The sequence below is a fragment of the Pinus tabuliformis genome, chromosome 9 (assembly GCF_031772625.1).
Source record: "Pinus tabuliformis cultivar Carrire ecotype Pingquan chromosome 9, CPIR1, whole genome shotgun sequence".
Lineage (NCBI taxonomy): Eukaryota > Viridiplantae > Streptophyta > Pinopsida > Pinales > Pinaceae > Pinus > Pinus tabuliformis.
In genome coordinates, this window is record NC_142307.1 from 750078337 (window position 1) to 750095047 (window position 16711).

At 39.4% G+C, this 16711-nt stretch overlaps 1 protein-coding gene across 1 annotated transcript in view; it reads left to right on the top strand.

The window, feature by feature from the left end:
- Positions 1-16711, top strand: part of HCAR (coenzyme F420 hydrogenase family / dehydrogenase, beta subunit family) — a 358257-nt gene that overhangs the window by 148322 nt on the left and 193224 nt on the right. The window contains exons 8-10 of the mRNA XM_089440579.1: positions 8538-8589; positions 8690-8752; positions 9099-9196. Coding sequence (XP_089296705.1) covers positions 8538-8589; positions 8690-8752; positions 9099-9196 — 213 coding nt within the window. The remainder of the gene's footprint in view (positions 1-8537; positions 8590-8689; positions 8753-9098; positions 9197-16711) is intronic.

A 16711-nucleotide genomic window follows, 5' to 3' on the forward strand; every position in this document is an offset into this window, starting at 1 on the left:
TTGCAAAATCCCGTAAAATGGCTTTAGACGGACTTGAAATATTATATATTTGCATTCCTAAACCCTTTCGGGTCCAGTTTCATCGCATCGGCGCTTCCCTTCGTATTTCGTTTAATAAATGAAATACGCGAAAATACATAGAAAACTGCCGTTTGACGGATCTCAAAATATATCAAATATTGTCTATAGCCCCATCGGGTCTGGCTATCGCATCGCATATATATATATATATATATATATATATAATGGCCCCGCTCCTTTGTAATGCTCCGACGCGATATTGTGATGCGACTTGTCGCAATCGCATATCGCATAAGCCCGAGGTCTTTCCATATGGTATGGCCTATGCCAACGCCGATTGCGATCCGCCGATATCGGCGATCGCGATATCACATCGGCCCGGTCCTATCGCATGTCTGCCTCCGATATCCTCCGCCTGTCACCGCCGATTGCGATATGCCAATCGGATCTGGACCGTTGATCGGCCAGATCCAACGGCTCCTGTGCGTTGCTCCTTTGACTGTCGATAAGCCTGTTTTCCACTATTTCTTCATATTTTTGGGTCCCGATAGTGTTTTCCGCCTTTTTTGAAGGTTCTCCTTTTGCGATAGTTTTGGTCTTTAAAAGACTTAGAGGGTTTTTAGGACCCATTTTTAGGGGATTTTGCCCCTTTTTCCAAAGGATAAAGGGCAACTTCATTTTATGATAACTTCCGCATCTTAAGTCCATTTTTGCCCATTCAAGTTGCAGTAGATTCAGAACGAGACGATCTCTGCAATGGGGCTAGTTCCAGGAACTTCCTTGGACTTTTATTTTCCTCAGTGAGGAACACTTAGACTTAGGAATCTATCCAAAATCTATTTTGGATCACGCCTTCCCACTAAAAGAACTTTTGGTCTCCAAAAGACTGATATACTGATCTGAACAGTAAATGAGAGTGACTCACCCTCTTCTTTCAGCCTCCGCCTACACTTGCCTTGCATAGTGCCTCTGAACCAAAGTTTTTGACCACTTCCCTTCTTGGATGGGATAGTCTTCCTGGGAAGAGTTGCCTTCTTCTTTGCTTCCTGCAGAACTCCTGCTTAGATGGTCACAGAAGGTAGTTTGAACTTCTTTGCCTTGATCATTGATCCAAGGTGGCTCAAACAAATGTGAAGTACATCTGCTCCACAAAACTTTCATTTGTACCTGTTTGACAAGCTGTCAACAACAACAGAAATACAGACAACAACTAGGTGGTCTAACTCCTGCTTCAATAAAAGAAACATTTTTCACATCTTGTGAACACCTCCATGCCTTACATCTGCATACAAATGATGGACTAGGTAACAAGCCTACAAAACATGCCTTTAAAACAAATGACCCTTCAAGTCAAGCATGTAGAAAAAGACCATTTGGATTCTTTTTCAAAAGATGAAACACTTCATTATTACCTCCATCTTGGAGACCAATCAACTTTTTCCAAGTTAATATCGCATTACATGCATGTTTACAACAAAGCAATCAACCCTTCAAGTTAATTACACATACATGTTCAAATACAAGGAAAATATCAACATCCCTGTGTTCATGCACATCATGCTTATGCATGCATTTCATCCTTCAACTTTCACTTAGGCACACTATACTTTTGAAGCTGAAATGAAATATAATGTTGCAGCAACAAAGTGAGTCTCCTACTCAACCATTTTCCATTCACCTTCTTCGTAGAAACCTGCAACTTGCATTCAATAGAAATGCAAATAGATGCATCAATAGACATGCAACCTTAATTGGAAAAGAACTCTAGCCATTTCTTACCAATCCAGTTCCAAGGTCTTTCCTTTGTTTGCACATCAGCATCAACATGTGAATCATTCTGAGACACATCATTCATGGAATCTTCCTTTCCATTTCTGCCATCTTCTCTTTCCACTTTCTTCATCTTTTGTGGAAGCATTGCTGGATTCAGAGTCCAACACCTTTCAACAAGATGCCCTTGCTTATGGCAGTAAGTGCAACACATGTGCATCCTCTTGACAACATGATTTGCCTTGTCCAATGGACCTTTGGCTTTTTGCTTCTTTTCCTTCAAAAGTTTCCTGTATGTGGCTATTCTCTTCCAACATCTAGAAATATGATGATTATCCAAACCACAAAAGGAACATGCAATTCTTTCCCCATGCTTATGTGGAAATTTACCAAGCTTTGCAAAATCTAAAGGAATGTGTTTAAAACCAGATTTATACCTTCCTCTTTCACCTTTATTGCCTTCATGAGGAGGTGAAGCAAATGAAGAAGTGGCTCCTTTTGGAACACCATCAATCTCTTCAAGGCTTTCAGAGTTTCCACAACTCTCTGGTTCAAGTGTGTGCTTCTGAACACCTGCATCTTGCAAATGATGTTTCAAGCCATTGCATTCCTCCTGAATACAATCTTCACTCTCTGCACTGCAACTCCTTCTTGGGGCTATTTCTTCATGGCAGCTTTGGAACTCTCTCCATATGACTGTCCATAGCCAAGACCCAAGTACTTATGCCTTTTCTCAACCATTATTGGTTCAACAATACCTTGTGCATGCTTTCCCAAGCTCTTCCCTTCATAGCCCATCTTGGACATTAGCTTGGAACCTATGCCTCTAGTATGTTTTTTAAAAGAACCAATATAAACATTCTCAGAAGAATTTGAAGACAAACTGGAATGGTTTACCTCTTCTTCAAGTTGATACTTGACCAAGGCTTCTTTGGCAACAAAGAACTGGGACTCCAACTCATGCATCCTCTTTAGGTTCATATTTGCAATATGAAGTTGCCTCTCCGTTTCCTGCAGTCTGTCAAAAAGCAACTGCTTCTCTTCCTTCATGGAATTCAACTGCTGTCTAAGTATGTTGCTCTTTCTTCCATCCTCATACATTTCTCTCACCTTGTCCATCATGATGAACAAGTCTTGCTTCATGTCTCCATCAAAGAGTCTTGTGATGGAGAAAGAATTTGAGGATACACTTGAGGAAGTTGTCATTATGCCAATAAACAAGGAACTTCAAACAAGATTGATAAAGAGCTTATTTAAGCAACCTTTTGCAACAAACCTCTTGTGCTTCAAGGATTGCCTTGAGGTCCTTTGGATAAGAAGAGTGCCTTCAACCCTTTTTCCTTCTTGTCCTTCCTGGAATGAGCTATCAATAGCTTTCCCTTTACCTCTGCAAACTCAGAAAATAGTCAGAGTGCAACAAGCATACATCAATCAGACAATCAATCATTCACTGCCCAAACACCTTTGAGAAAAGCAATCTTTGCTCTGTCAATCAAGCATTCTGATATAACCTTCTTTGAAGGTGGGTTTAACCAAAATTAGGCTTTGATACCACCTGATCTGAAAATGGGGCACTTAGGCTTCTTGTCTAACTTACAAGAACCTCTCCCACTTCTAAAGCTTTAAATATTCCCAAGTCTTTATGATTAACCAGTGCGGAATTAAATATGTGCTTGAACAAAAGGTGTATGCTGGTGTTGTTTATTAAAACTGTTTATGTGTTGTAATTTAATGTGCTTAAGCTGATATATAAATACATATAACAATAAATAATGCAGCAGTAAGAACAAACACATAAGACAACAATTTAATTAGGAGTTCACCCAAAACTCTTGGGCTACGTCTCCGTGAGCTCTAGTCAACTCAACTAGGCTCTCTGGGATTATGGTAAAGTCCTTTTACAAGCTCCCTGGCTCAACTCCATTGGTTTTACACAGAAACAATGGGTTTAGACACCATTTTATCCCCGGCTCTTGAAGCTCTCGGCTTTCTGGCTCTCGGCTCTGGCTCTAGCTCTTGGCTCTGGCTCTTTGGCTCTGGCTCTTTGGCTCTGGCTTCTTTGGCTCTCAACAATGTACAACTCTCTGGCTTTTCACTTGAACTCCAAGTGACTCCCTTGGCTGCTCTGCGCATTCAGCTTTTGCTCTCTCGGCTTCTTTTTGCTTCTTTTTGCTTCTGCACTCTTGTTTATTCTCTGTTTTAGCAACAACCCCAACAATCCACCTCTGTCTTTGACATTCATGGCTTTTAAACCAATCGGTGATTGTTTGTTCATTTTCCCTCTCGAGCTCTCTGGCTTCCGGCCTTGTTCCGCTCAAATCCCCTCTCTGAGCGTTAGCAATCATTGCTAAACGCTTTCAGGGTAGCCACCTGTTCTGTAACGGAAGAGTCCATCGGGCCTTTGAAATTCCCGAAATAGCTATTTTCTGTTTACACAGAGAAATACATTCAAACACGGGAAAAATCCATAGAAACACTATTCATCGGATCTCAAATATCCATAGATCCGCTTTATACTTCTATCGGGTCCGCCTTTAATCGCTTATCGCATGTTGCAACTGCCCTGTTCCGTGGTTTCCCTTTGTATTTTAAAAATACATTAAAACATTGCAAAATCCCGTAAAATGGCTTTAGACGGACTTGAAATATTATATATTTGCATTCCCAAACCCTTTTGGGTCCAGTTTCATCGCATTAGCGCTTCCCTTCGTATTTCGTTTAATAAACGAAATACGCGAAAATACATAGAAAACTGTCGCTTGACGGATCTCAAAATAGACCAAATATTGTTTATAGCTCCGTCGGGTCTGGCTATCGCATCATATATATATATAACAACCCTGCTCCTTTGTAATGCTCCAACGCGATATTGCGATGCGACTTGTCGCAATCGCATATCGCATCAGCGCGAGGTCTTTCCATATGGTATGGCCTATGCCAACACTGATTGCGATCCGCTAATATCAATGATCGCGATATTGCATCGGCCTGGTCCTATCGCATGTCTGCCTCCGATATCCTCTGCTTGTCACCGCCGATTGCGATATGCCGATCAGATTTGGACGTTGATCGGCCAGATCCGACGGCTGCTGTGCGTTGCTCCTTTGACCGCCAATAAGCTTGTTTTCCACTATTTCTTCATATTTTTGGGTCCAGATAGTGTTTTCCGCCTTTTTTGAAGGTTCTCCTTTTGCGATAGTTTTGGTCTTTAGAAGACTTAGAGGGTTTTTAGGACCCATTTTTAGGGGATTTTGCCCCTTTTTCCAAAGGATAAAAGACAACTTCATTTTATGATAACTTCCACTTACTAAGTCCATTTTTGCCCTTTCAAGTTGCAGTAGATTTAGAATGAGACGATCTCTGCAATGAGGCTACTTCCAAGAACTTCCTTGGACTTTTATTTTCCTTAGTGAGGAACACTTAGACTTAGGAGTCTATCCAAAATCTATTTTGGATCACTTGTCCATTATAGAGAGAGGGGTAGGTTTTCTTGGACAAATCTTGTTGATTGACCGAGATGAGCAGCATGAGTTGAGCATGGACCAACACCATCATAGTAGACTTGTGCCACAAGTAGGAGCCCATGCATTCAATCCTTCCCATGGGATGGATTCACGAGAGATCATGAGTTGGTATCTTATTGATGGGGATCATTCCTAGTCAAGGGCATAGTACAACAACAACACTTAGAGATAGGGGACTACATGCCCCAGTTGGCAGCAAGGCATAGGTTGGTCGTCCATCAACATTCCATCATAGGATCAACATAGTGGGGTTGACCTTGGTCTATGCCAAGGGTTGGACTAGGGAGAGGTGATGAGTTGGTATCCTACTGGTCGAGTAAAATCTATGGCCAGAGACAGAGCACAGTCAGCGCCATGGGACTTGGGCGATGATTGGCCATGGTGGCATTGGGATCCAATTGGATCTACTGGTAGCAAGATGAGTCAGAGATGGGCTTGGGATTCAGGTATTGAGGGATCCAATGACGTTTGGATTGCTTGGAGGCATGATGTGGACTAGTGGTTCATATGAGATCTTGGTATCAATTTGTAGATGCCTCTATAGTGGACAGGTGTGGATTGCTTGAGGGCAAGAAATCTTGGGTCGAGAGGATTTGTCTTGTCCCCATTTTTATTTCCTTCTATAGTACAATTAGGATGGGTTTTCAGGGTATGTGATGGCCGGCCGTCGGAGCAGGATTACATCATTAGAGGTCCCAAAGGAGTTTTGAGGAGTTTTTATGAGATCCGATGCCATTTGCTTGGTATATTCCATCATCCACACAACTTGGCTTTCGTTCTGTTTCATTCCGACAACTTTCACAAAACAAAGTTAGTACTAGGGAAAATTTTAAGGATGGAAGTTTATCTTAAACTTTAGAAACCTTGGCGAATCTTACTAGTCCCTAATATGAAAATTGTGAAATTTCTGGTCATAGTTTTGTTAAAATATTTACATTTATAATGACTTTATATTAATATATATACAATTTTGGTGAATTTTAAGGTAATTTTTTTATTATTATAAAATTTGGGTGAATTGGTTTTAGAAGAAAAAGGAAATTTGCGAATATTTTTTTTTCGAAAAAACATGGAAAATTAGCCCACCTACGAATATTAGCCCCTAAAATTTTCCCTGGTTAGTACTTGGTCTGGTTTAATTAATTATGCTTGAGATGGCATTCGGGGAAAAATATTTGATGGAATACCTCAATGTAATAGCTCGTTGGAAACGGAATGAGGAGATCTATAGGATCGAATGATGAAGAGTCGCTTTTAGTGGTAGGAGAGAGTATGGTGGGTGATTTACCATTTTCCTAAATTAAAAGTGACTTTAATTAGTCAATTAATTAAAAAGAAAAAGGGGAAAATGACTAATTAGGAAAAAGGCTAAAGTGAATTAAGTAAATTAAAATAAAAAAGTCATTTAGATGGAGTCAAGAAGGAGCTTCTAGAATAATAATCAAATAATAAAAGAAGATGCTTCTAGAGGCTTGGAGATCTATCTATTGTATCTTTAAAAGGAGGAAGAGAACATTTGGGACATCCTTGAGTTGAGTATTTTTTCTTGTAGAGAGATTTGGAGAACCAGGGGTTCCCAACTTCAACAGTAGCCCCAGGACGGAAACCCTCAGGTGATATTCAATGAGAGTGGGTGAGTACCCATCTCTCTCCCTGGTGAATTCATCCAGAATTCACAGGTTGTATTTAGTAGATTAGTTGTTGTTGGAGGCCCAGTTTTAGCTTGCTGCAGATATTTGTGGGAGGCCAATCTCTCACCCACTTCCAGTATTTGCATGTATTATATATATTAATAAAATAAGGCAGAGTTTGTTGCATGTGTATCTTGTCTATTCTTCAGTTGCAGTTACATTTTCAGGTTTTGCCGTTCAATTTGTGCAAATGGTTTAAGGAATTAACGACTTAAATTTCTGAAGCAATTTTTTGGCAATATTATATTTGGAACATCATAGTGGTATCACAGTTGAGTTGCAGATTGTATTTTCCCGTTTTGTTGCTAAATTGATGGTTGAATTTGTGAAATTGTTATTTAAATTGATGGCATAATTTTCAGAAGCAATTTCCAACAAAATTTTTATTTGGGACATTACATCCATTAGATAGTGGCTTGGAAGTTGTTCGTGTACATCACAAGTTGGGGCTTGCACACTGGTGGTGGCCAGTGGTTGATGTAAAGGAGATTTCTTAATAATAATAAGAAAAAAACAGAATACAGTGGTTTTTCTCCTGGAAGGTTTTCCACCTAACATCCGATGTCTATGTGTTGATGTGTTTCTAATTTCCGTTCTCATGGTTTACTTGTGATATTTATGTGCCTTAATGTTCTATATGCAGCTCATGGTTTATGCATGTGTTAACTGCTGTTTATATAGGGTGCTGCTGCTAAACAATGAATACTCAGTTAATTGTAAGAAAAGGCAAAAAGGTGCAAATGATGATTCATATCGTACAATACTGATTCACCAACCCCCCGTCTCAGTATTGTCAAGCTCCCAACACAATTTATGGAATTTTTTGTCCCAAACTACATGTGGGATTTTTTCAAGTATGTTTTAGCTTTGTGAAATTTACAGCTGTTGTAGATAATTCTTTAAGTGCTATTCAGTTTTTTGCATGGTTTGGATTTTACAATTCTTCTTAAGCATGGATTATTAAATCAATTATGGTATTTTAAGAGAGATCAAACTTAGAATTCATAAGCATTTGTTCTTTCCAAATTTTAATTTGGGTGGCCATCCATCTTACATTGTATTTCACATCTCATGGAGTTCTGTTGAGTGGTAGTCAGTTATTACCGGCAATGTCTTTTTTAGGACACAATCGTAATCGATTCTCTACTAAGTCTAGACATATATTTGATTCATAGCATCGTTTCAGTAGTTACGTTCCCAGCAATTTTTTATTTTACTGAAATTTGAATTACCTTCATTATTTCTTAGTATTGAGACTGTGTCATATATTTTAATTTTTTGATAGATTCTTATCTCCGTATCTATAGTATTGTGAAGTTTGACATTATATAATAAATTATTCACTTCTAGGATACATATTTTTATTACAAAAAACTTCTTTTGAGTTATAGAGTGAAAGGCAACGGGCTGGGCATTTCTATGGAAATTTGTGAATGAAATTTTCAAATCTGTGATTTGGAGTCAAATATGAGGATTATTAAAATTTTAGTGAGTTGTTGAAAATTTCGACTTCACCTTTTGCTGTGTCCAGGCAGCTGGAGTGAAACGACTGCTGTTTTGTGGAGTTGGTTGCCAGGTGCAAGGTGCCCATAGACCATTCTTCATAACCACTAATTTGCATCACTTTAGTGGAATGCTTCCTTTATCTAATCAACCGTGGACCTTTGGTTTTCAAATTTGCAGCACTTAGAACGGTGGAAAAATATTTGGGATTGGAGAAACTATATGTGCTTGGCACAAATTGCGGTAAGTTGTAATACTCAACTTGGTTTCAGTTTTTGTTTTTGTTTTTGTTTGTAATGATATTATTCTGACTGGCATAGACTTTTCTAAGGAGAGTGATATATATTATTGAACATCAATGTAGTCTTGTTATGGCACGGTTTCTTTTCTTCTTTGACCCTGCTTTAGTTAACTCTCATTCCCTTCTTTTGTGTTGCTGTAATTTACATTCTCATGTTCTGCAAGAAAATGTTTATGAATTTAACACCATGAAAGCAAAGTTTGCCTATTTTTCAGGAATCAGTAATCAGAAAGTTTGCTATCCATTTTTTTCGGTAACTGATGCATGTGTTTTTCATGTGTTTCTTAGTGGACAATGGGACAAGGGAGGGCCTAAATAAGTTTTTGAAGGCTGCAAGTGATAGCCCTGATACTGTTTTGCATTATGAGTTCATGCAGGATTACAAGGTGGGTAAAAATCTCCTACCTTTTACATACTGGAAGCTTTTGTCATGTTTTTGGTAGATATTGCTAAATTTTATTTCCCTTGTAAATGTTACTCATGAAATTTTAATTGTTTATTATAAAATCTAACTATAAGGAAGTGGGGATTAATAAGCAATGCTGTATATTATGTCTTTATATATTAAAGCAATGCTTTTGTGTGTTTGCTTAATTAAGTTGTTGCCAAGAAGGGAATTGCGTCCACTGTTCATCTTCCAACTTCCTAATCATTGCCAGTCAGTATATACTATATAGAGATATGTCTTGACTTTTGATTCTCTACAGTAAGACTTTTGCATGCCTTTATACTTTCTCTGTTCTCTCATGACATTCTGAATTGTGCAACTCTACAAAACTAGCAAATATTATTGAGATTATTTCAGTTAGAGCATATTGTACATCAGAGCAATGTTACTTGGGAGCGGGAGCGGGAGCGACCATTTTCAGAAGCTCCCGGTTTGGGAGCGAATCGGGGAGCGATTTTTTAAAAATATATATATTTTTTATATTTTTTAATTTTTGATACATATATGTCAACAAAAACATGTAGAATGATGAAATAGACATAAAAAACATAAAAAAACATAAATTGATCATTGAACCATATCACATCAATCATCTAGAAATTATAATCGTCATCAACCATGTCCATGAGTCTTATAAATCATGATTCATCAAATTCAATATTAAAGTTTCAACTTCAAGCTTTCAGAATTGAAAATTCAATAACATTTATCATCATTGATCACCAAAGTAACAAGTTGTACTTGTAAGCCAAGTTTAACCATTACAAGAAGTAATATCGAAGATATTTCTAAGTCCTAACTTCTAACTGTTAACATGATATGAAATGTTAAAAATTTATAAAATGAAACATGAATAATGAGATGAAATGAAACAACTTTAGTCTTTCACAAAGCATCATATTCATAATTCACAATCATTACCAATGAGTTATAATTGCCAAGGCCCAACTTCAAACTTCAAATTTTCATTGTCACAGTGATATAATGTTTACAAAAAATATCATAATGTCATAATGATATGAAAGAGTCAAGAGTCAAGAGTCAAGGACTCAAAACTCAACAGTTATGAAAACTAAAGTCTAATAGAAACTAAAAAAGACAAGTAAACTGTAAATCTACAAGTGGCCCTTGCCACGAGAATCTCCAGGAGTATAAGCAGGTCGTGGTGGTCTTCTAGGAGTCTCCCGCACAGACCGACGACCAGAACTAGAGCCTCCACGCGAGGGTGTCGATGGAGGTGGCGACAGCAATGGAACAAGACTCGGGCCCCGAGAACTGCTACTGGATGGTGGAGGTGGAGGTGGCATGGCTGCTGCAGCTGCTTCATTTTCATCTCGTACAAGCTCCTCTTCTAGTTCTTCAATATGTACAATGCCATCCTCCAAATTTTCGTCCTCAGGGTGATTGTCCCAAATTTTATATGTGGGATCTTCATTAGCCCGATCACAGTAATGGCTCAACAACCTCAAGTTGTAGTGCACATAAACCAAGCTTTCTGCTCAGTTTTCGTTGAGTCTGTTTCTTTTCACATTATGTATATAACTGTAGGTGCTCCAACACCTCTCTGCAGAAGAAGAATTTACAACCTGTGAAAGAACTTTTTTTGCCAATTTTGGCAAAAGTCCGTGGCCGCCATATGTTTCCCACCATGTGAGAGAATCACATTTATCTTTGTCGTCCATTGCATGGAAGTTACCATACAAACCACTGCCACTGAAGTATCTGCCTATTTCAAGGTGCACAGCTGCACATTCCTCCCTGTCAGGCACCAACTTTTCTAATGCTTCCAGATATCCTCTAGTTACCTCTTGATCTAAATGGGGTTTGGTCCTAACACCACCCCCTGCTGCAGGTTTGCCCAACCAATATTCTGAGTAGTATTTTGGCGTAAGGATATACGCCAAGCAATGTAGTGGAAGGTTAAGCCTATTCCACCGTTCACACACACAATCATGAATCAGTTTGTACAAGTTGGGATCTTTATTATGAACAATGTCTTTTATTTCCCCCAACATGGTATCCATTTGCTCATACACCTCGCCAATCACTGGTTTGTTTGTATCTGCAAACCGAATCATGTTATAAATTGGCTTGGTGAAATCCAATACCTATCTCACAGTTGTCCAAAACTGCCCATCAAGAGCGGCCTCCTCCACCGTTTCAAAACCTGCCATGTCAGCTACATTTGTAGCCCTTTCCTTTAACACCTGCCAATGTGGACTTGATACCATGCTAGCTAATGCCTCTCTTACCTTCAAAAGGCGCCTGAAGGTGAGGTAATAGCTACCAAATCTAGTCCTCGCAATCTTCAGCAACTCCAATCTCGAGTGACTGCGGAAAAGGCCATGGGTATTGCTATGATTTGTAATAAATTTTATCATTTTTTTTCCTTTCTTGTACAAATCACCAATCCATTGGTATTGTTCATTTTTGTTTTTGACAATATCATGCAACAGAAGGTTCAATGTGTGAACCAAACATCCAGACCAAAATATGTTCGGGTATTTATCCTCAATAATTGCTCCCGCTGCCTTACAATTAGGAGCATTATCAGTGATGACTTGGATGACATTGTATGGGCCAATACGCTCAATTGTTTCAAGCAATGATTCTGCAATGTTGATAGCGGTCTTGAACTTGTCTGAGTAATCATGTGCAACTAGAAAGATGGGACCACTTCGGGACACAGCAAGAACACTTATCAATGGCTTGCCTTTTACATTTGTCCATCCATCAGATACAATGGACACCCCATTGTCAGTCCAAGAACTTGTCATTTTATTCAAAGAATGTGATATTTTTCTTTTTCATGATCAAGGCCAACAGTTCTTGCCTTGTCATACCCAGGGCTCTTGTATCCTTTAGGGGCATCATTTATGGCAGAAACCATTTCGTGCCAATAAGGTGAGCGTAGAACATTGAATGGTATCCCACATGCATAGAGGAACCTGTAAACTTTTGAATCCACATCATTCCTACACCCCTCATCAAGGAAATCTGATATGGTTCTACGCCTTAAAGATGATGACCCTGTGCCTCCATGTCCATATCCACTGCCTTGGGAGGATGCTGAAGGAGTTCTTTGTGATGGTGAGATTGGTTCAAAGAAACCCCTTGATCTTTTTGTTCTGTATTGGGCGTCCTCCTCTTCCTTTATGTATTTGGCTCTATCTGCTGTTGACACCGCTGCACAAGTTTTGATTCCTATTTGTTTCTCTCCATCCCATGGCCTTTTCCCGCAGAGGTGTCTTCTAGCACGGGTGTATGAGCCTGTGTAATCAGTGTTGCAATGGGGGCAATGAAATTTAGTGGTTCCACCCCCTCTCCCTGTTTCAGCCCTGTGAACATATTTCCACAATGGAGTTTGGTCTTGTTTAGTTTTTTGAGGGTCATGTTCACCCTCCTCCACCTCCTCCTCACTGGGGTTTTCACCCATTTGACTTCCTCCGGCTTCTTCATCCACCTCTTCAGTTTCAGGCCCCCTCCGTTTCCTACTCTCCACCACCATAATAACCATAAAAGGGACCAGGAAGAGGAAAATGCCAATAAATATCCCCAGGTCCATGGTGTTTGATGTTTGTAGGGTTTGAGTCTTGAATCTGCAAATTAATTTAGTTTATTGGAATTAATTCATTTAATTTATTAATTTAATTTAAATACATGATCTTTAAACTCAAACAGCTAAATTAAACTAACCAAATTAACTACCTAACCAGCTAAACTAACTAAATGATTAAGTTACTTACCTCTGCAGGCTTGCTCCTCGCTCCTTGGCACTTGCTCATCGCTCCTCAGCTCTGGCTCCTTGCTCCTCAGCTCTTGCTCCTTGCTCCTTTGCTCTTGCTCCAGCTCTCAATCTCTTGCTCAATGAAGTTGAAATGAAATTTTTTTGGCCCATTGGGCTTATAAAATAAAAAAAAATTTCTAAAATTTTTGGAAATTTCGGGTCCGGCGGATTTTTTTTCCCGCCGAACCGCTCCCGGCCCGTCTGAAATCGCTCCCGGAGCGTTTTTTAATGCCCGGGAGCGATCAAGGAGCGATCGCTCCCCGATCGCTCCCGAGCATTAAAAAACGCTCCGGGAGCGCGGGAGCGATCGCTCCCTGAATCGCTCCCTAACAGACCAGGGAGCGTAATTTTTTTTACGGGAGCGCGCTCCCGAAAATCGCTCCCGTCCGGGAGCGATTTTGGGAGCGCGCTCCCGACCTGCTCCCGCCCGGAGCGCGCTTCGGGAGCGGGTTCGAAGGGGGGGGGGCGCTCCCCCGCAACACTGCATCAGAGTGTGAAATATGGTGCAATTGTTGCTCCAGAATTGACGTGTGAGGTTCCAGATTGTGAAAATTCCTAGACTCGAAGGAACCCCCACTGCAGCAAATCTGAATCTACTTCACCTACTTGATTTTTAATCAAGTTATTCTTCTGAATACTGAAGAAAATTACTTTTGCAGCCTACACTAATTAAATATATGATTTCATGAAACAGGAAACAGAGCAAAGAACAAGATACATAGGACACTTATTTTTGGACACAATAGTCTTCTTAAAAACCCAATGCGGGAAAACTAGTGCAGTAGCTCTGAGGGTTTATTATTATGCAGGAGAAATATCTGAATACAAATCTAGGATGCTCATCTAGCAATCCGTTACAGAGAAAATATTGGCGGAAAATCTGAGTGAGTTTTACTTCACTTCACCCGGCAGAATTTCAGCTAATTCGGCACAAGACTGGCTAACCCTGGCTATTTCTGCATTAGCTCTGTGTCACCTTCTCTTCTCTCTGCGTCAGCTTTATCGGCTTTTCCTACAGTTCCCGACAGTTCCAACAGTTCTTGGCAGTTTTGGCAGTTCTGGATTTTGCATGACAGGCAACTTTTATGCATCAGCTCTCCCGGCTATTGTGCTACCTCTACATCAGCTCTCCCGGTAGTTCCCGACAGTTCCGACTGTTCCGGCAGTTCTGAATTCTGTGTGACAGGCAACTTTTTTGCGTCAACTCTCCAGGCTACTGCGTTGCCTCTCTGCAAGCTCTCTGTGCCTCTCTGTCAGTATTCTTTGGAAAGTCTTTCTCCCGGATTCTCACTGCCCCTCTGCTGTAAGATCTCCCCAATCGATTTTCCTCTTAAGAACTTCTCATCTCAGAAAATCGATTTCCCCAATCTCTTTGCGTGTGTTTCCAAATGAACCCCAAGCCTCCATTTTATACTTTTCCTGTTGAGTCTTCAATGACCGAGATTAAGTCTCTAATCAACGAATAAGATTAAAACATGACTTACTCTGTCTTCTAGATCATTCTCACCCATATTTTGATTAATACTCCATTAAAAATATTAATTATTTTAATAAAATACAATCCGGGTGGAATTTCACCACACGGTTTTTAGGTTCTTTAGAACACATGTGCCTTAGCCTCTCCACCAATTTTCAAGTCTAGAGCACTTCCGATGCAACCAAAAACTAACACAGATGTCATCTCCTTTTAGCGCAGAGCCTCCTTTCCATTTGGGCTGGTGCTTGCCAACCTCATGGGGGTGTCACTAATGTCCATACCTACTGTTCTAAGTTGTAAATTTGCAATAAAACACTTGAGAAACAACATGATAAAGGATGTTTGATCAGATAGTGGCCAAACAAGTGTTTAAAAGTTCATAAATTCAATGTGTGGAATAGTCCTTCATAAATCAGCTTTTTATGTGGAAAAATAATGCTAAAAGAAAGCATATCTAGCTGGCTAATTCCCCAAATAAATAGCTAAAAAATCTTAATAATTTGCACAAAATAACATTTAATCAAACGAACCAGAGTGAATGGATCAAAATTCACTTTTATTCCGCAAGAGCCAAAATGTTGGCTGCACCAAGATGACTATCACAGAATTGGAATACAATGATACCTAAACACAATGTAATAACAACTAGAAAAGAGAGATGGCTTCTTGCTCTTGCTAAAATTTGAGTTGGAAGGGTTGCCTTCCACCTGTTTAAATAATTTTTCCCCTTGTAATTTGTGCAAGGAGGAGAGGTCGAATTCTTCCATTATTGGGTATTACTTTGCATGGTTGGATCAACTAAGCATTGAGTGGAGAAGAAACTAAGTTAAGTGGGCCTTTCTTGAGTTGAACTGATTTATCTTGCAGTTAGCATGAGATACAAATAATCCGAGACTAATTTAGCGAATTTGACTTCGGTGTTTTTCGCAAAATTTTCTCATCATAAAAATACTCCTAGTTAATGTTGTTGGAAAATGTAACTAGGTTTGGTCTTCATTAATGTATTTTAAGTCATCATGACATGTACTTGTCAAAAGAATAAAGAAAAGAATTTTTATTAGTGTCAGTGACTTATTAAAGCATGGGTTTCATGCTTGGGTCATCATTATATTAGTCGAAGTCCCCATTGTGGACTACTAGGATTAATATTGAGTTTATAGAGTCATTGTACATTCAAAGAGACCCTTCTTGGTCTTTTGAATCATGTAAAAAGGTTTACTATTGAGTCACATATAATTTATGTATCCTCCACACCAAGTCGGCCTAAGGACCCTAATTCAACCTCACTTGAAGCCTATAAATAGAAGCAACTTGAATTCATTTGGAGTATCTCATCTCAAGCTAGTTTGATATCTCAAGAGAAACTGGAGAAGTGCGAAGTGGGTCTAAGGAAGCAAAAGGAAGTGCAAGTTGGGTGGAATCTAAGGAGAAGAAGAAAATCGAACTTTTAGTGCCTTTCTCAGTCTGTTTTGCGCCCTAGTTTGGGAGATCAAAGTCTTCCAAGTTTTGCTGTTCCCTGATGCCCGAAGTTGTTGCATATTTGAAGTTGCTGGGAAGGAAGTGCTTATGGAAAGAGTTTGAAGATCTGGGAGGTTGACTTGGTGTGGAGGGACGGTCTGGTCTTTGTCTAGGGTGAAGAGTCTCAAAGAATACTATTGAAAGGAAGAGAATTTTTGACTTGGCTTTCCCCTCGAGGGGGGTTTTTCCCTGGCATAGTGCCTACATCTTGTGTCTCTTGTTTTGTGATCTTCATACACACATAATATGATAATTTATTGATGAAAGATAAGATAATAAAGAAGTAAAAGAAGCCAACATAACTCACAAGTAATTATCAAGTAAGGAGAATCAAACCCTAATCTATTTGCATTGATTTTCCAACATGGTATCAGAGCTAAGGTCAGGAAAAGTCGAATATCACTTTGTTGGCATGGATTCTCCCTCTTTGATGAACTACATAAGAATGGGTATCAACACTGCTGGAAGCTGGATCAAGAAGGTCATCTACTACTTATTCAACAAGGTCAAAAGTCAAGGATTCTTGGCTGCTCTTACAGGTTCTCTTAATGATGACAATGCATGGATCATTGATAGTGGAGCATCAAGACACATGACAGGAGAAAGTAAACAACTTCATACACTATCAAAGGAGCCATCTTCTCATGCAGTGGAATTGGGTGACAACAAAA